The sequence below is a fragment of the Sus scrofa genome, chromosome 4, assembly GCF_000003025.6.
Source record: "Sus scrofa isolate TJ Tabasco breed Duroc chromosome 4, Sscrofa11.1, whole genome shotgun sequence".
Lineage (NCBI taxonomy): Eukaryota > Metazoa > Chordata > Mammalia > Artiodactyla > Suidae > Sus > Sus scrofa.
The window spans coordinates 37,721,494-37,742,678 of NC_010446.5; the positions used below are offsets into that span (position 1 = coordinate 37,721,494).

Genomic DNA, 21,185 nt, shown 5'->3' on the forward strand with positions numbered 1-21,185 from the left:
TGCCAAATAAAAAAGGACAAATATTCAATGATTCCATTTATATGCTGTATTTAAAGTAGTGAAATTCATAGGGACAGAAAGTGAAATAGTAGTTACCAAGAGCTTAAGAATGGAAGTAATGGTAGTTATTGATTTAACAGGTATAGAATGTAAAATTTGGAGTTCCCGTTGTGGCGCAGTGGTTAATGAATCCGACTAGGAACCATGAGGTTGCGGGTTCAGTCCCTGCCCTTGCTCAGTGGGTTAAGGATCTGGCGTTGCCGTGAGCTGTGGTGTAGGTTGCAGACGTGGCTCGGATCCCTCGTTGCTATGGCTCTGGTGTAGGCCGGTGGCTCCAGCTCCGATTCGACCCCTAGCCTGGGAACCTCCATATGCCGCAGGAGTGGCCCAAGAAATAGCTAAAAAGACCAAAAAAAAAAAAAAAAAAAAAGAGAGAATGTAAAATTTCTGGATAGTGGTGATAGCAGCATAACAATGTGTATGTACTAATGCCACAAATTGCACACTTAAAAATGGCTAAAATGGGAGTTCCCTGGTGGCTCATTGAGTTAAGCACTAGCATTGTCACTGCTATGGCTCAGGTCATTGCTGTGGGTGGTGTGGGTTTGACCCCTGGCCTGAGAACTTACACATGTCACAAGTGCAGCCAAAAAAAAAAGAAGAAAACGAAATGGTTAAAATGATATATTTTATGTTAGGTACATTTTACAACAATAAAAATTAAAATATGATCATTAAAAAATGATAATTTTTAAAGTGGTGCGACACAACTGAAGGAGCACTCAATCAAGAAAATGAAAATCAAACTGAGGCACTGATACTGTGTGCTGTTAAGTAAGTTCCCGGACCTCTCTGGGGTTCAGTTTTTTCATCTTTTGAAATGAGAATATCGACAATATCAGTTTCTTTTCAGTGCAAAACGTTCCATAAAAGCACCTTCCAGATGCCAGAAGAACCAAAGCTGAAAGTTGGGCTGCTGCCACTCAAGTGGAGATAAGAGAATTAACATCTCAGTTAAGTCTTAACCAGTGTTAAGACATTCTGTTACAGAGTATGTTAATGACAAAAGCACAGGGATGAAAAGAAACAAAGCTTTGGAAACAAAGGAATTACATAGTTCTTGCTCAAGGATATTTAAAAAAACCCAAAGGTGTTCCTGAAGCCTCAAACTGTGGTATTTATAAAGGACAGGGCAGTTGAGCACATACCATTTTGAGCCCTGGGTTATGTAGTGTGCTTGCTAATAAATATTGACATTTTTGTTAGATTTGAAGGGCCCAACTGCCATCAAAAGCTAAAAACATTTACTCTAGTGTTATTCTGCTCTAGCAGAAAAATGGCTGCTTTACTTTCCATTTCAGGGAGGCAAAAAGATCAGTATTTGCCTCAACTTTCCTCATCAAAACCATGAACCTACTAGCACCAAACCCTTTGTTTCCTGTTTAGCACTGAATTCAAACACAGATTCCACAGAAGTACCTTCCTCCCACAAATGAACTGTTCAATAACCTCACTAGTTAAAACCAAGGTATTTGGCACTGCGCTAAGTAACAAATGGGTACTTGTATGGATCCCTTTATCTTGTAAGGAAATACATGTTTTCCCACATTCCTACAAGTATAAAAATGGCTCATGACATAAATAAGCTATAATTATGATAAAGAAGAAACATGAAAATAGATTTTGATTCGGCATCAAAAAGAGTTTTAGAGTTGCCCAACAGTGAATCTGGCTGCCTCAGAAAGGAATTAACTCCCTCTGAATAAACTGTTCAAGCCCTGCATAGATGATCATAAATCAAAGCTATGTCAGAAAGACTCAAAAAATGAGACAATACTTAAGATTCCACCTAACCCTAACAGCTCCAATTCTATGAGAACAGAAACACAATAATATCTATACACTATTAATTGATACTAGGAAAACTCAGATTTATTAGCTGTACTATCACTACCCTGTCTATACATGGAAATCCATATTTACTATAAGGCAAGAAGCATACTGAGCTTTCAAAGATAATTCAGAAAAGATAATTATATCTTCACTCCTTTCAGATAAGAAAGGGATCAAGGGCTTTGGGATCAAACAACTCTCCATGTGAATCGTTGTCCAGCTACTATATGACTTTGGACAAGCTATGTACTCTGAGTTCTGGTTTTGTAAGAGGGAGTATCATCTAAACTCACATGGTTGTTGTGAAGACTTTGTTACCCTAAGTACTTAACACTGTACACAGAGTACAGTATTCTTCAAATTCTACCCACTCTTTAATAAACCACTTAAAAGTTACCTTCTCCATGTTCTCCACAATTTTGTAACCGAAGTGATTTTTCTCTGAACTTCCAAAATTTATTTGTGAATTAGATCACATTTTTGAACCCTCAATTATGGGAGAAAGTGAAGTTGAAACTATACTACGGTTGTAGTTTGGCAAGCCTGATCAGAAAGATATAGGACTAATGAATATCTGATTCACTGGTTTAACTATTTTTAAGTGTTCATATAAAAAGCTTACACATCCTTATCAGTGTACAAGTCCAGGCCCAAAGACACTTTCCAAATTCCTCCCCCCATTGTATCCATTCACAGATCTAATGGACTAGCCCTGACTTTGTTCAGACAAAATCATCTAGAAGCCTCTATACCCTTAACCAGCCTCTCTATACTTAGATATCTGATTGAACCACTACAGCCCAGTTCTAATGCTACTTCTTCTCTGAAGCCATTCCTTTAAAAGTCTAGACAAATTTTCTAACTTTTTTAAACTATCTGGACACTCTGCTTAAGGCTCAATTCTGCAATTTAATGACAACTATTTTCATATGTGTCTCGTGTCTGCTCCGCACCGCCCCCCAATAGACTGTAAGTTTTCATGGTCAGAGGTCTTTTACAATCATTGCATTCTACTTTATTCTTTCCCCAATCCCAACATGTGGCACAATGCCTATCAAAACAGAGAAAATCAAAAAATATTTAATGACATCTAGTGTCCTCTAATACAACTGAAACTTAAGGGAAAGAAAAAATGGCAAAGCGATAAAAAAAAACTGACACTAACTTCAGGTACTTATTTTTAAATTAAAATTGCATATCAACAATATGTAAATCATCAATATTCATGTAATATAACATTACATAGTGACAAAAACCATCTAAAAACTACATTACACAGTATAGATGAATCTCACGTATTATTTTAAGTGACAAAAGCCAGTCAGAAAAGAAACATACACGTATGATTCCACTTATATTAAATCTAAGAACAGATAAAACTTATCCATACCATTAGAAATCAGAAAAATGGTTACCACTGGAGGGGAGTAAAAGAGAGAGGCTTTTGGGATGCTGATAATATGTTACCAAATATTTGGTTCAGTTCTGAAATACCAAAATATAGACACTTTTCTGTAAGATATTAATATTTTAGTCAAATCATTTCTCAGTTTTGAAAAAGGAGAAAAAGTCCAAGAATATATATAAAAACTTAAAAGCGTTAGCACTGTAGCAATTAAAAAAAAAAAAAAACCAAACTATGAACAGTAGATCAATGCTCAATTCTGCCAGCAATAACAATACTATGATAATTTAATGAACCCTTTACTGCCCTTTTTAAACATCTTATATTTAAAAAAAGACTCAAGTTAACATTTAAGTTAAATGCTCAAGATTTATGTCATTAAATATTATTGGTCACTGTTTTTCTCACCATACCTTACCCATTTCAGTACTGCCCTAAGAGACTAAGAGAACTAAAGTTAACCTGATATAAAATAATGAAAAAAAAACTTTTTGAGAAGTTTCTTTTTATATGTTTGAAACTGTAGTACAGAATGAAAAATAAAATATAAACAAAATATTTTGAAAAAAAATCTAAGAAACTGGAGTTTTCTAATAGCTTGCTCACTGAGGTTAAAATATGTTAATATGAACACTGAAATGGGAAACAAATAACTTTTTTCAATGTTACTTAAACCACATATTTTTAAATTAGCAAGCCTGATTAAATATTATCAGTTTGATGCTTCATATATAAACAGCTCAATTCAGAAATATTTTTAAATAAAAAATGTAAACTATTTTGCTGATTTAAATAAAATTTGCATTTATCATTACCTGCTCAAAAATACCAACTACAATTTTTTCCAATGAACTATTAAATGCCTTTGTTTCAAGAGCTGTGGCCTACAGTAACTATGCTGTTCTCGTTATTGCATGATACATAAATATAGCATCACAAATGTGCTTTAAGAAACTCTGGAATGTGAATTTTAAAAATCTAAGTGAAACAGCTTCTATAATTTGAGTTAGAAACCATGAATGGTGACAGAGCTGATAGTTAATGCCATAACCAGGGTGATTTACTAAAATAATCCTCATTCACTGCAACATTGAAAATAAAATTTTCTGTTCTTACATGATTTCTATTTAACTCTAGTACTATATGTCTTTTATCTAGTATTTGATTCACTTCATTTAACTAAGATACACCTCAATTTTTTGTCTTTACAACAATTTAGATTGCTAAGAATAAAGTTACTAAGAATAATAGTTTATTTTCTATTTACTAAGGAAAACAATTTAAAGAAACTAGTTTAAAGCAATATACTTCTGTAAAGCATAGCAAAAGTATCACTGAAATAATATACAAGTGGTCTTGTCTACAAAAATGCAAATGTCATCCAAATAAGTATCAGCATTCTGTGATCTCATGCTTTTAGTATTTAATTGGAATATTTTCATTTAGATGTCAGGAGACATATTCTAAGCTACATTTGGCAGTATTTATTATAAGCCTTACACATCTCTGATACAAGCCTTACCTATTTATAAATATTTGATTTTTTTCATATAAAGGCTATAAAATTCACTTTGGAAATTTTGGTTATCTTTTTAAAAAGAAAAATTTTCTACAGTAAACTGAACTGTATTAACACAATCTTAGTGCTATGAATGATAAATAAATCAACATATACCTGAGATAATAGTACTCAAAAATATCTATTAAATTTGATATCAACTTATCAACTGGGATATATTCTACAGAATTTTGACCAGAATATAGATCAGAATACTTGGTTCAAATGCAGCATATATATACACCAATAAAGAGTTGAAAAGTGAATCACTGAACAACATAATAAGTGACAACTGAGAAGTATGGATCATTAAGGACAAAATTAAATTTATCAAGAAAAATGTAACAATGATTTCATTTCATAGAAGAACTGGTTCCAAGACTTAAAAAACTTCAAGTTCCATATTTTTTAATTTTCTGAATCAATACACAATTTTTTGAAAATATAAGCATTTACTTAATAAATTTCATTTTAAAAGTTATATATTAAAAGAAACATATTTTTAACAAATGAAGTACTTTAGATAATGAAATCAAATCTACTTTCTGAAAGATATATTGCTTTTCATAAATAATTAATGAAAATACATCCTATGAAAATAAGCTTACTAATTAGGATTAGAAAGCAAAAATACATTCCAAACAACAGAAATAATCCTAATTGTAAAATGCAGACATATTTCGCTAGCATATCATTTCATATAATTAAATCTTGTTTCATACAGTTAACTATTTCTTTAATATAGTAAAAGTACTGCTTTCAACTAAAAAATTATAATTAGTAGCTATTGACTTTTTCTATAAACCTCTTTTTAATTCAGGAAGAATGACATCCAAATAAAGTAATCCAATAGTAAACGAAAGTAAGGGCTAAAATCACGTTCTCCCAAATGCAGTGACTATACACAGATATGTCAAAGATACTAAATTTATGTCATGGGTATACTTTTCCCAGTGGCTAGGAATATACATGAAATTATTATTTAATTGATAAATACTCTGGCCTCAATACTAATGTGCAACTTAAAAAAAAAAATCTCTATCCCCTCAAAAAAGGAAAATAAAGTACCTGTCCTTGAAGTTCTTATTGCAATGCGAAGCAGCAACATTTTACTATAGCTGCAACATAGACTGACATGTATTACTTCAACAGTTATCATTACCACAAAAGATTCTATGACTTAGTACATTTCAGACACTGAAAAGAGTTTTTTAACGTCTCAGTAAAAAATATGCAAAATATTAACTTCGCATATTTTTCTAAGGTTTCGTGTAAAACTAACACACTGGCATGAGACAGATATACTTGCTTTTTTTCCCCCTCCTAAGATAGTAAGTAAAAATTATCATAAACCACACTTTAACATAATACTTACCAGCATGTAGGTAGTTTCAGAAGTTTACCATAAAGAGCAGTGCTGAAAGAGGGAATAATCGGTACAGGTAAGCAGTAAGATCCCTTACAATCCAAAGAAGTCAGTCCTGCCTGGAAACCAAATATCTGCAACAAAAAGAAAAGATCCAAATGTTCACAGAGACAAAGTTTTAATAAGCACAGGATGAAATACGTCAGTTTCAATTTGCCCTACAACAGCTGCACACTAAATATGTTCCAATGTCTCTTTCCACTTTCCAAACATCAACATTTTCTTTTATTCAATTTGACATTAAGTCAGAATAAAGAGATTTAAATATACAGTATTTCTTCCATTGTCCCTGAAAGATCACTCTTTTGACTAATTTTAAGTTTCACATTTTATTTCAATACGTAATTTTCAATTATCATTTTACTGTCTGCTAAAATGCACATATTCTCTGCTAAGATAAACTGACTCCACTGTGCACATCACATATATTAACATAAATAAATTACTGTTACATCATTTTATGCCTAAAAGAACATTAAGTACAACGAGGACAATCTTAAAAAGTATTCTGACTTCAACTTACAGTACAAACACACACACAAAGGATATCCAAATATACCCTTAACAATCTTTTCCCTTTCTTTTGTGAAAATAATTGTAGAACTGAGAAAATTTCACCTCAGGAAATTTGGTACATGGCATAAACTACTCTAAGTATGTTTATACTTAAAACAAGCAGATAAACACTCAAAAACTTTATAAGCATTCCCTGAAATTCCCAAACACTACATTTACCTTAATAGGAAGAATCAATATACCATCACATCTTACAGAAAACAATGCAGAAAACTGAATATATTTCTTCTTCCATTATTTTCAATTAGGTCAATGTCTCAAACAGGAAACACTGACACAAAGGGATACAAAACGAGGAGTTGATGTTTTCCAACAACAGGCAATAGCAGTTTAACCCCAATATTTATTTTTTGTTATTATTTTTTATTCCTCGAATTTATAAAGCACTGACTTTTCTATCTCTAGGATTAATAACAGCTACTAAATTCTACAAGGAAACATGTTTAAAATACCTGAATAACTAAATTTCAAAACAAAAATATTTTCATTTAATGAACATAAACTAATGACCAATTTCTTAGAAAGTAGTACTAAACTACTTCCAAAAAATTTCAAAAAACTATTACATTCTTATGATCCATCAAACTGACAATGTCAAATCCTTTCCTACAAAGTAACAAATAATTTTTTGGAAAACAAACGTTAGAATTTTATATTTTCAAAAAAAACCTGCATTTTCAAAGGGCCTACCTACCTACCTATCTAGTTACCAAAAAGAAAAATGAAAGTGATATATGTGTTAATTCCCATAAACCAACTACTAACCAAGAGACAAGAAATAAAGAATTGAGAAAAAGAAAAAAGCGTATTTCTAAAACTTAACTGATCAACCTTAAAAATTATTTCACATTCATTTTCTTTGAAGACTTGCTCTGAACAACAAATTATGCAAAAAGCTTCTGTGCACTGTACAATTTCAGCATTTCATATTTTCTCTGAAAGGCCAGTATTTAAGAGATCTTGATATTTATAATTATTAATACCATTTAATATAAATCATGATTATTAAAAAAAATGCTAAACCTCCAAATACTTCTAGAGTATGAATCAGGGTAATACTTTATCATACTAAATTATCTCTGTTCAACTAAGAACGCTCTCAAGCCACTTTCTAATATTCTATAAATGTCCCAATAGCATAATCACAGACACTATCATGAATGTATTCAGATGAAAACTGGGTGTAGAGGAGATCCCCTGCTGGTTGTTTGCAGAACTGCAAAGGACTTGAGGGAAACTGCATATTGTTCTGCAATTCTTTTTAACTTTCGTTAAATTTACATGTTGTCCAGAGATGACTCTAAGGGAATATTCAAGCAAATAAAAATTACAATGAAACAGGACCTATCTACCACATCAAAAATAATTACTTCAAAACTGATTTTCAGCTTTCCCTTTTAAATCATAGCAATAAGATACATAGATTTACCATACCCATAACACCAAATAACTTGTCAACAACGCTTGACCAAGATTATGAATACTTTGTCTAGAAAAAAGAAAACCAGTACAGTATGAATTGCGGTGGTTTTCATCAACACTGTTCATTTATTCAGAAAGAGAAAAACAGTACTTAACACTGCAAACAAATAGTCTGAACCAACAGTAATGTATAAAGTAGTAACTACTAATAGAAGCTTTAGCTGAAGGAAATGTCAACCTAAGTAAGATGACTTCACATCACATTAAATGAAAAGTTAAACATGTAGTGCTACCTTTTAAGAAATCCAATTAAAAAATAATTTAACTAAATCACCTCATTCTACATATGGAAAAATGAAGTATAAAAAGGATCAAGGACTTCTTCAGAATTACTTATTACTAGAACAACAATATGATAGTTCATTTGATTTAGCTCATCTATTAGCTCACAATTTCACTCTGCCTTGCTTCCTCCATTTTTCCTCCTTCCTCTCTCCAAAAAATATGGTCAATTCTCCACTTACTCCTAAAGAAAGAACAATCCATTTTTCTCACCACCTCTCACCTCCAATCATCAATAAAATTTAGTTTTTCACTTGTCATCAGCAAAAATCTTCAAAAAGTAGTCTAGAGAATGCTACATTTTTATCATTGCCTACTCATTCCTTAAATTCTATAAATCCAGTGTCTATTCATGTATCCATTAAAATGTAAGAAACTGGAGTGAAATTGATATTTATATTATTTTCTTATGGAGAGAAATTAAGTGTTTTCTCCTAATTTTTTCCACCAACAATTTAAGTGAGGAAACAATAAATAATTTTTCATCACACATAAATTTTTAAATGAATACTGTCATGCTGTCATCTATACTTTTAATGAAATAAAATCCTTCAGAATACAGAAAGAAAGCTTACAAATCAACAATAAAAAGACCTGTTCCATTCAAAAACAGGGAAAAGATGTGGATGTGAATAGGTATTTCTCTAAAGAAGACATACAAAGCTACCTCTCCACAATCACAAAGATAACTGAAATCAAAAAGACAGACAAGTGTGAGTGAAGATGTGGAGAAATAGGAACCCCAAATCAGTTAGTGGAACAATAAAACAATGCAACAATCCCTTTGGGGGGAAAAAAAGTCTGGCAGTTCCTTAAAATGTTAAAAACAGAGTTACCATATGAATAGGCATCTCCACATCTAGGCATACACCCAAGACAAATAAAAACCTGTGTTCATACAAAAACATTCATAGCATATTATTCATAACAGCTCCAAATTGGAAACAACGCAAATGTCCACCCACCAAATAAATGGATAAACAAAATACAGTTTATATCCATATAACATATTATTGAGCCATAAAAAGGGAATAAAGTACTGATACATATTATAGCAGAGATGAACTCTGAAAACATTATGTTAAGCAAAAGAAGCCAGTCACAAAAGACCATGTGTTGTTGATTCTATTTATATGAAATACCCAGAATAGGCAAATACATAGAGACAGAAAGTAGATTAGCTTTACAGGGAGCAGGAGGAGAGGAGTTAAGGGAGAGTGAATGCTAATGATTTCTTTTTTGGGGTGATAAAAATGTTCTGCAATTGCATAATGATGATGGTTGTTTTAACACTGTGAAAATACTGAAAATCACTAATTTTCTTATTCTTTAAAAATGGTGAATTTGTATATAAATTTATCTCAATAAAATTATTTTAAAAATAAAAAAACTTACATGATAGCTGAAGTCTATCTAAACCATGACCCTGTGCTGGTCTCACTGGCCCCTGCCCGAACCACACTCAGACCACTCCAAAATTACTTTCAGGAGTTCAGAGTGTATCCCGCCCTTCCCTTTTATACTTTAGCACTATTTTGCTTTCTCAATTTATATAAATGGCATTATACTACACAGACTAATATACTACATATCTCATTATGCTTCCTGGTATTACCACCAAAAATTATATTGCAGAGTAATATCCACCCACACCTCTAGTTGTACTTATCTCTATAAGCAAAATTTTCTCTGAGCAAGGGTCAGCAAACTAAAGCACACAGGTCAAATTCCAACCACTGTCTTTTTGTACTGCCTTCAAGCTAAGAATATTTTTTACATATGTACATTTATAATTGATTTGATGATAGATAACATTTCACCTAATGGGGCTTTCAACTTAATGATATCCCAAGAACAAGATTTCCATTCTTCATAGGAATAAAACTATATTGCAGGAAAAAAAAAAAAAAAAAAAAAAAGAGTCCTCTACTGCATTATGAATTTTGTCAACTCAAAATTCATGGACATGTGCTGTCTTTTTATTTAAGTACCCACACAATCTACTAAATTTTGTCTCTTGGCCCACACAGCCTAAAAAACTTACTACTGACCCTTCAAAGAAAGTTTGCTGGTCCCTACTTTAGGATACATACTGAAAATTGGAACGGATGGGTATAAAGTAAACATGCTTTCAAATTTATTAGAGACTGAGGAAGCACTCTCCAAAATGATACAAATTATACATCTACCAGCTATGTGTAAAAGCACAAATTCTTGAAATCCCCAGGGAAAACTGTTTCAATTGCCATAACTAATCCTTATGAGTAACAAAATCTGAAATTTACATGTTTACATATTTCTCTATGGTTTACAGGGTGCTTTCACTAACTTATTAATATATGTTTCAAACTTCAGATGCCTTTGCAATGTCTTAGCTACTTGATGTCATTACCTATTCAAAGGAGAGGTTTTACAGTTAAAGAAAACCTGTAAAGACATATGAAAGTTTCATCTGCTTATTTTCTTCCATGCCAACTATCTCAATTAATAAATTCCATTACATGAAGTGAGAACTATGTGTTACTTTGTTACACAGTCACATTTCTATACATAAAAGTAAAACTTAAGCATTTGAGTATTTAATTGAAAATTGAGTTTAAAATACCAAATGCACATGAAATAGAAACTTAAATCCTCTACTGTAATATTTTAACACTGTAATAGTGAAACTTAAACTTTGAAAACTTCCTCAAAGGTTATAATAATCATCCCAAGTAATACAAATTGCTATAAATTCTATAACAAATCAGTGCTCTTAGTTCCAAATAGTCACAAAACAAACTCTCTACCAAATTCTGAAGGTTTTAAAATGTACTAGACCACTGAAGAAGCATCAAAAATGCAATGAGGCATTCCCATTGTGGCACAGTGGGTTAGGAATCCAACTGCAGGAGTTCCCATCATGGCTCAGTGGTTAACGAATCTGACTAGGAACCATGAGGTTGCAGGTTCAATTCCTGGCCTTGCTCAGTGGGTTAAGGATCCGGCATTGCCCTGAGCTGTGGTGTAGGTTGCAGACACAGCTCGGATCCCACGTTGCTGTGGCTCTGGCGTAGGCCGGTGGCTACCGCTCCAATTAGACCCCTAGCCTGGGAACCTCCATATGCCGTGGAAGCGGCCCAAGAAATAACATAAAAAAAAAGAAGAATCCAAATGCAGTGCCTCAAGTCACTGTGGATGCGCAGGTTCGATCCCCAGCCCGGTGCAGTGGCTTGAAGGATACTACATTGCTGTAGCTACAGCGTAGGTCCCCAGGTAGGGATCAGATTCCATCCCTGGCCCAGGAACTCCCAGATGCCATGGATGCAGCCATAAAAATAAAAATAAAAGAATTTTTTTAATGCGATGAAACAGTCATGACTCAAGACTTTATTTTTTTTAAGTATTCAATATTTTTAAGACCAAGGAAAAGTTTTTCTACATATATTATACTATGTTCAACACCTAACTTCCTAAAGCATTTAACTTATCCATTGCAACTATAGTCAAACTAACCAAAATCTAAAGACAACAGAAAGTGTAGTCAAGATCTTTTCCCAAAACATAACTTTATCTGGACTGCACTGTAGCTTTTACACTTCCCCCAAAATTCAAGTAAATGTTTAATATGTTAACAAATAATAGGAGTAAAGAACTATTCCAATAACTTATGTCAGGATGGATGATGGATGACAACGATATTGGTGACCAGTGGCTTTGGAGGATATTTTTCTGAAGGATGGGGCATGTCTTGTTCATCTTTTTTTTTTTTTCTTCTTCTTCTTAGGGCCGCACCTGCAGCATATGGAGGTTCCCGAGCCAGGGATCAAATCAGAGCTGCAGCTGCTGGCCTATGCCACAGCCACAGCAACACCAGATCCAAGCCGCATCTACAACCTACACTGCAGCTTGGAGCAACCTGGGATCCTTACCCCACTGAGCAAGGCCAGGAATCCAACCAGCATCCTCATATCCTCAATCCTCATGGATAAGACTTGGATTCCTTTTTTTTTTTTTTTTTTTTTTTGCTTTTTAGGGCCACATCTGCACATATTGAAGCACCCAGGCTAGGGGTCAAATCAAAGCTATAGCTGCCGGCCTATGCCACAGACAGAGCAATGGATCCAAGACGCATCTGTGACCAACGCAAAAGCTCATCGCAATGCCAGATCCTTGACCCACTAAGCAAGGCCAAGGATCAAACCCATGTCCTCATTGATACTAGTTGGGCTCATTTCCACTGTGCCACAAGGGCAACTCCAGAGTCAGATTCTTAACCTTCTGACACAATAGGGACTCCCATTGTTCATCTTTAATGCTGAGTGTCTGTAAGACAGAAAGGACTTATTGTTTACTAAATGAATGAATCCCATGTAAGTAGAATACCTTGGAAAGAACTGCCTAAAATTGACCTGCTTCAACAAAACCAGGCAAATATTCTTAATGATATAACCTGATATTTAAGTTGGCCAATATTAAAAAAATCATACACCTCAGTGTATTAATTGCGGGAATGAATAAAAAAGACAAGTTCTCACTACGTATCTAACTTTCAAGAAATATTCTCTGTGTATCTAACTTTCAAAATTACCTTCTGATACCCTCTGCATGATAGTAAACACTGTAACAGATCACTGTAATAATGGCCCCCAATGAATCACACTTTCCTATGGCCATACCCCTTTGCAAAATGATACAGTAATTTCTCCATCAAAGGAGTGGAATCTCTTTCTCCACCCTCTTAAAAATGGGCTTTGGATGGACATCTAGAAAAATGTTTTCTTCCACTCTATATGATTTGAAAAGAGTAAAATTTTAACATCTTCATTTTAAGTATGTCTGGAGGTGATCTAAAACTGGTATCTTTAAATTGGTTTCTTCTCACTCTACAAAGACACCAACATGTAAGAACTTTAAAACATCAAACTATAAAGCATGAACCAATGAAGTCAATAATCTATTTTTGGAGTCCTCTAATTTTTCAGTACTTTACATAAAATTTAGTGCATTGTTAGTATTTATTCTTAAATTCAACTTGGCATAGTTTCCTCTAGTCTATAATACAGAATTTGATTAGGTAAGTACAAGCTGTCTCTACTTAGATTATACATCTGTGTTTGCTTAGCAAAAACACTTATTACACAACATCTGAATCTATCTATTTAAAGTACTGCATAGTGGGATGTACTACTTATTTACAAAAACAAAAAAAGATGGAAGAGATGAGCAAAGTTTTCAATAATTAACTTTACATAAGTTAACATAACTTGATTTAAGGTAATAAAGTTTTCCTTCACATTGAAAAGTTAACATGAATTCAATAAGAAGAAAATGACTAGAAAACAAATGCGTTAAACCTGCTTCATAAATCATTGTCTTACATAAATGTTCCCCCTCCAAGAAATCATAAATCTTTTAAAACATCCTTAGAAACAAAGTGCTCTTTCACACAGCTTATAATCAATAATATATAAAATCTTCAAAAATTCTAATTACCATTATCTTACAAATATCAAGCCATTAACATCAAATAATGGAAGAAATCTTTAAAACAGGTACACTTTCATTTTTTATATTATATTAAGTAATGAATATACCTGTCACATCTTATTTAAAACTCATCTTATAGTTCCCATCGTGGCTCAGCAGAAAGGAATCCAACTAGTAACCATGAGGTTGCGGGTTCGATCTCTGGCCTCAATCAGTGGGTTAAGGATCCAGTGTCGCCGTGAGCTGTGGTGTATGTCACAGACGCGACTAACATCTGGTGTTGCTTTGGCTGTGGTGTGGGCTGGTGGCTACAGCTCTGATTCGACCCCTAGCCTGGGAACTTGACCCTAAAAAGCAAAAAAGTAATAAAAATAAAAATTAAAAACTCATGAGTTTCTATTTCTGTAAAATTGTAACTCCAAAACCAAAAAGAGATTTGATTCTCCCAAAGCCAAACAGATAATAATACAAAAGAAAATTCACTTTTCATACCTTAAGGTAGCAATGTGCATAACAATAATGAAGCAGATTATCAGAAGGCTGAGTAAGGCCGCTGACCACATGCACCAACTGTTCAGCATACATTGGCACAGAGTGTTCCAGATTAATTTTATCCACTAGTATCTGAATGGATGGCAAAGGACGAAGAGACTGGAAGTTTGTAGTATTCATGAAGTTACTTGAGTTCTGGAAAATAACAGTGTTCACATTTATTTCAAAAGTTATTGCTGGGTAATGCCCTCTATACAAACTTCAAACTGACACATTTTGCAGAGCTATCAAACCATCCTAGAAATTATGCCCTTCTATCAGTCTCTCTTACCATCACCAAATAGAAATATCTAATACCTATTTTTAAGTATGTCCCAATTTCAAGCCATATTTTTTGGGGGTTGCACCTGCAGCATGCAAACATTCCCAGGCCAGGAAGTGAACCCATACCACAGCTGTAACCAGAGATACAACAGTGAAAACACCAGGTCCTTAACCCACTGAGCCATGAGGGAACTCCATAACAATACATATTAACTGCTAATTATCAATGCCCTTTTAGCTAAAGCTTTTTATCTTTTCAATCAACTGGAATATTGTTACTACATGCCTCAGTACACTGAAGATATTTTAAGCTCAATAATTACAAACAAAAAACCCTAGATATCCCAGAGCCTTTATCTTTTTCCCCTTTATTCACATTTAGATGACTAAGTGGACTATTCAAGACAGTCCTAAGAATACCAAGGTAGGCTTGGTTTTTTCAGTGTTACAGAATCTAAGTTTCCAAAGAAACTCAGGCAAATTTCAACATGTCCAGGGTCTGAACCTGATTGCCAAACTCCGCTTCCAGTCCTTGAATTTACTTCCATACCTGGAGCTCTCAATGGCCTTCTATCCAAAGATACCTCAAAACATATGCCAAGAGCAGTTTAACTGTTTGGTCTTTCATTATCACACTAATAGAGGAACAGTACTGGCACTGAGCAGACCTTGGCTAAAGAGAGTAAGTGCTACATAATACTTCTCCAGTACTGCCCAAAACTGAGTTGAACATCTAATGCTTCCTTTTTGACACATTAATAATAATTTTTAAACCACCACTTATTGAACATTTGTTTTACTTTACTAAGGGGCTTTATTTTGGATTAGTGAGGTATAATATACAGTAAAGCACACAAATCTTAAATGTAGGGCTCAGAAAATTTTGCATATGTAACCAGCACACATTTCAAGCACTCTAGAGGGCTCTCCTATATCCCTTCTCAACTAATACCAAATCCAAACAAGAGGCAGTAAATATTCTTACTTAAATCACCACAGATTGGTTTTGTCTGTTTTTCAGCTTCATTTAAACAGAATCATACGGTATATATTCATGTCTGCCTTCTTTCATTCAACGTATCATGTGTAAAAATTACCAATTGTTCATTCTTTTTTATCATTATGAAACGGCTATTTTTATTTCTAATAATACTTCTTGTCTTAAGCTCTGTATTTTCTGATATTATAATAGAAACTAAAGGAGTTCCCACTGTGGCATGGTGGGTTAAGGACCTGGATTTGTCTCTGGTGGCCTGGGTCACTGCTGAGGCACAGGTTAGATCCCTAACCCAGCACAACAGGTTAAGGATCTGGCATTGCTGCAGCTGTGGTATAGGTCACATCTATGGCTCAGATTTGATCCCTAGCCACGAATATCCATATGCTGTAGGTACAGTCAAAAAACACAGAAAACAAAAAACAGCAACTTTAAAAACTGGTTAGCACTTTTAAAATTTTTATTGATGTATAGTTTTGTTTTACAATGCTGTGTTAATCTCTGCTGTAAAGTGATTCAGTTATACATATTCTTTTTCATATTCTTTTCCATTATGACTTAGCATAGGCTATTGAGTATAGCTTCCTGTGCTATACAGTAGGACTTTGTTGTTTGTCTGTGATTAGCATTTACATGGTATATCTTTTTCCATCCTTTCATTTCTAACTTCTGTTAGTTTTCAGTTCCAAAATTTCATTTGGCTCTTTTTATAATGGATTGAAGTCTTTTCAATATCTTCCAATTCTTTGTCTCTTTCTTGAATTTATTAATCATAGCTACTTTAAAGTTCATGTTTAACACTAACATATTTTAATTTTTCTCCACTGAAATTTTCTCCAGATGATCTCTTTACCCAGTAATACAATGATTGGCTTATAGAGAGCAAACATGCAAATGAAATTAATGCATCCTAATCTCTGCCATACTTCTGTAAGTTCTTATTTAAAGTTAGGACAACTTTTATTTATATACTCAATCATTACACAGCCATCAAAAGAAATATAACCCAGCATTCCCACTACAACGCAGTGGGTTAAGAATCCAACTGCAGTGATTAGGGATTAGGGTCACTGCTGAGGTATGGGTTCTATCCCCAACCCAGCGCAGTGGGTTAAAGGATTCAGCATTGCCACAGCTGTGGCACATGTCACAGCTATGGCTTGGATTCAATCCCCGGCCTAGGAATTTTCATATGCCACAGGTATGGCCACAAAAAAAAAAAAAAAAAAAAAAAAAAAAAAAAAAATATATATATATATATATATATATATATATATAAAACCCCAAATGTAATAAATTAATGATAACAGATAATACCTTATATGTATATGGCAGACTCAGAGAGCAATACATTGTATATGGACCTTAAATATTAAGCATCTAAGTTCCTAATATGTACAAAATGGTTTATATGTATTATTTCATTGAATATTCAAAGTAATTCTAGGATTGGTACTTTTGGGGAACTGCTCTGTGCCAGCACCTTGACAATATTAAAATTCATGTTGGCCACAAAGGCAAGGCTAAGCCACAACAAACATGCCTTGGCAGAGCATCCTGTGATACTATCAGATCAGGTGGTCCTGTACAGAGTTACTAAAAGACCATTTCTCACTCCACTTCTCATCTTAAGAAATGCTGCTGTGGAACAATTCTCATCAGCATCCTTCATTCAGGCAGGATGGGGTAGTTCCATCTACTTCCCTCAAAGTACAGCTGTAGGCTATATAACTACAGTGTGGAAATGGATCCATGTCATTTGGTGCTCTGGTTTCAAGGTTGTCCTGAAGGGACAAGGCAAGCTGACACCATTACCGATTTGCTTTTGCTGTTTATGTAAATAATAAACTATCTGAATCTACCTGGGCTTGTTGCTTCTTTGCTGGCTAAATCTGTCAGCCTACTTGAAAAACTTACCTTTTGTTTTTCACAAAAGGAAAACAGGCTTAGTGTCATAAGCAAAGTGTTTTAAGGTGTCATAGCTTGGACATGGTCAGACATCTAGGCCCATGCTCTTCAGCATTTCTTTACAGAGCCTTAGCTTGAGGTTGTTTTTTAAAACTATTTACCTATTTATCTAAATAAACAAAAATTACTTCCTAAGAATTAACAATCATAGTTACTTTGCTTTAACGTCACCATAGGCAGATGATACTAAAATAAACTGATATTCTTTTCTTAATCATCTTCCTCTTACAGTCTCGGAGGACCAAAAAATACACATATATAATAAAACAAGTAGTGAATGACAAAATACACCTTTTCTCCCATAATGACAGGTAGCAAATGATCCAGCAAGTTGAATTCAGCCATGAAAATTGTGAAGGTACATTTGAGGAGAGTAACACTTGTATGTCGAGTAGGAATATATTCCTCCAAAGATGCCACTTCTTCAGGATTTAGAACTGTTTCACTTTCATCCTTAGTATCTAAAATGAAATAATAAAAATTCAATGAAAAATTATTTTTAATAATTTTCTTAATTAACTGAAAAATTAATTCTCCAAATTTTAAGGTCAAATTCTTTTTTTCAACAATGAAGCAGTCGTAAAACTGTGTTTTCTTTTTTTTTGTCTTTTTGCCATTTCTTGGGCCGCTCCCACGGCATATGGAGGTTCCCAGGCTAAGGGTCTAGTTGGAGCTGTGGCCATCAGCTTATGCCAGAGCCATAGCAATGTGGGATCTGAGCCATATCTGTGACCTACACCACAGTTCATGGCAATGCCAGATCCTTAACCCATTAAGCAAGGCCAGGAATCGAACCCACAACCTCATGGTTCCTAGTTGGATTCATTAACCACTGAGCCATGACGGGAACTCCAAGTGTGTTTTCTTTAACAGAAATAAATTACACTATTCTAGAAAATGTATGCCCTTGCCATATAAGAATTTACATTTTATATTTAAAAATATTTTAAAGAAATTCTTAGCATCTGTCATTAAAAGAATAACAGCATCTTTTCATAAAAACCATTGAGATAATGTAAAAGCAAGCCACGGACTGGGAGAAAATACTTGCCATAGATGGAAAGACATATAGATAGACATAGGTACCTCCACAAAGTACCTGTACCCACGGCATATTGAAAATTAAATTTAAAACCTCTAAAAATCAAAAGTAAACAATTCAATAGAAAAATGGACCAAAAAAACCTCAAAAACAAAAGATACTATATACAAAATGACCAAAAGTTATATCAAAAGCTAGTTAACATCATTAGACATCAGAGTTTAATCTTTAACAACTAAATACATGAAAATCGGATAAACAAAATATCCTAAAAAGGTTAAGTTAGCAAAACACAATTGGATTATATAATCATTCAAGTCAACTGCAAAATATTCAAAATTAAGCCAAAAACAAACCTGGTTTTAGTCTACTATATGGTTCATATTCATGTTCCAAGGAACAAACAATCATTTTTAAAATTCTATGTACTGCACTGCTATCCAAGCGAAAATCAAGAGGTCCTATAACAAGGCTTTTGGTAGACTTTTCCTGAACAGTTCCCAAATCTTCACTTCTCCCCGAAGAAAAGTCTTGCTGATTGGCAGAACCTATAAGAAGCCAAATTTTATATTAATACTGTATCGATCAGAAATACCAAGTATATATTTTTAATATTACTCATCTTATAAAGCCTGCTGACCTATATTTTTCTTTATGCAGGTGAGAATACATTAACAAAAACAATTTAAAAAATTGCTCCATGGAGTACCCGTCATGGCTCAGCAGAAACAAATCTGACTGGCATCCATGAGGACGCATATTCGATCCTTGGCCTTGCTCAGTGGGTTAAGGATCAGGGGTTGCTGTGAGCTGTGGTGTAGGTCTCATAGACGACTCAGATCCTGTGTTGCTGTGGCTGTGGTATAGGCCAGCGGCTGTAGCTCCAATGCAACCCCTAGCTTGGAAGCTTCCATATGCAGCGGGTGCACCCCTAAAATGACACAAGACAATAAATAAATATTCCTGTTACCTATTTTATGTCATAAGAAGTGCTATAAAATTTAAATGGTCATTCTTAAAAAATTATTTTTGAAAGACTAACTGGCCTATATCTAATAACTCTATACACAATGCTATTATGTTGACTAGGAAGGGTTACTCTGGAGGAAACTGCATTTTATTACTAATTTTACCTTAGAAGTTTCACTAAAAAACAGACTGCTTAAAATTACATGTTCACATGAGAATTTCATTGATGACTATGAAAGTAAACAGGTATTATCCACTTTGAACTTTCTCTTGAATAAAACAATTATGGCCACGCCCCATGGTATAGAATCCAATTTCCTCAATCCTGTCCATATATCTAAGAGGAACTAAGGCTATCTTCTAAAAAAAAATACTGCCTCTACCTACAGATATTTCTCCTTATCTAATATATATACAACTTATATCAGAGATTTGATTTTAGTAGATAAATCCACTATTTTAAGTGATAACATACAATAATTTTTACTTAAGCTATTTTGTTTAATCAAACAAAAATAGGAAAGTAAACTTTCCAACATTTACTACCTTTAGAATCTAAGAAGTCCCAGTTAAACACAAAAATTCCATACCTATACCTTCTGATAACTTTTTCAAAAATACATTTCCTTCATTTCACACAAAGGAGTTCAGTTCAATCTTTAGTCTCAATATCACAGACAAAAAAAAATTAAATCTATTATTCATATATTCCTAGTCATATTGTCAATACGGCTATACTACCCAGGGCAATCTACAGATTCAACACAATCCCTATTCAAACCATCAATGGCATTTTTCATAGAACTAGAACCAAAAATGTTTGTATTTGTATGGAAACTCAAAAGACCCTGAATACCCAAGGCAATCTTGAAAAGGCAAAATAGAACTAGAAAAATCAGGTTCCCTGACTTCAGACTATGCTACAAAGTTACACACAACAAAACAGTATGGCACTGGCACAAAAACAGAAAAATACATCAGTGGAATAAGAAAGCAAGCCCAGAAATAAACCCACACAATCATGGTCAAAGAATCTATGGCAAAGAAGGCAAAAAAAAAAAAAAAAAAACACAGGGGAAAAAAGACAGTCTCTTCAATAAGTGAGACTACAAGTAAAAGAAACAAATTAGAATGCTCTCAAACACTATACACATAAATAAACTCAAAATGGATTAAAGATTTAAACATAAGGCCACATATTATAAAACTTCTAAAGGAAAACATAGGCAGAACACTGACATAAATCACAGCAATATCTTTTTTGATCCACCTCCTAGAGTAATGCAAATTAAAAAATAAATA

The 21,185-nt window shown here is 33.7% G+C and overlaps 1 protein-coding gene across 16 annotated transcripts in view; it reads right to left on the bottom strand.

Annotated features, from left to right (window-relative positions):
- VPS13B (vacuolar protein sorting 13 homolog B) overlaps positions 1-21,185 on the bottom strand; it is a 735,231-nt gene that overhangs the window by 635,565 nt on the left and 78,481 nt on the right. For all 16 annotated transcript variants that reach the window (XR_002343694.1, XR_002343693.1, XR_002343695.1 and 13 more), the window contains 4 exons: positions 19,271-19,462; positions 18,164-18,333; positions 14,584-14,778; positions 6,232-6,356 (listed from right to left, as the gene is read on the bottom strand). Coding sequence is in view for 13 of the 16 variants with exons in the window: in XM_021090606.1 (XP_020946265.1) it covers positions 6,232-6,356; positions 14,584-14,778; positions 18,164-18,333; positions 19,271-19,462 (682 nt within the window). In the remaining 3 variants the exon portion in view is untranslated. The remainder of the gene's footprint in view (positions 1-6,231; positions 6,357-14,583; positions 14,779-18,163; positions 18,334-19,270; positions 19,463-21,185) is intronic.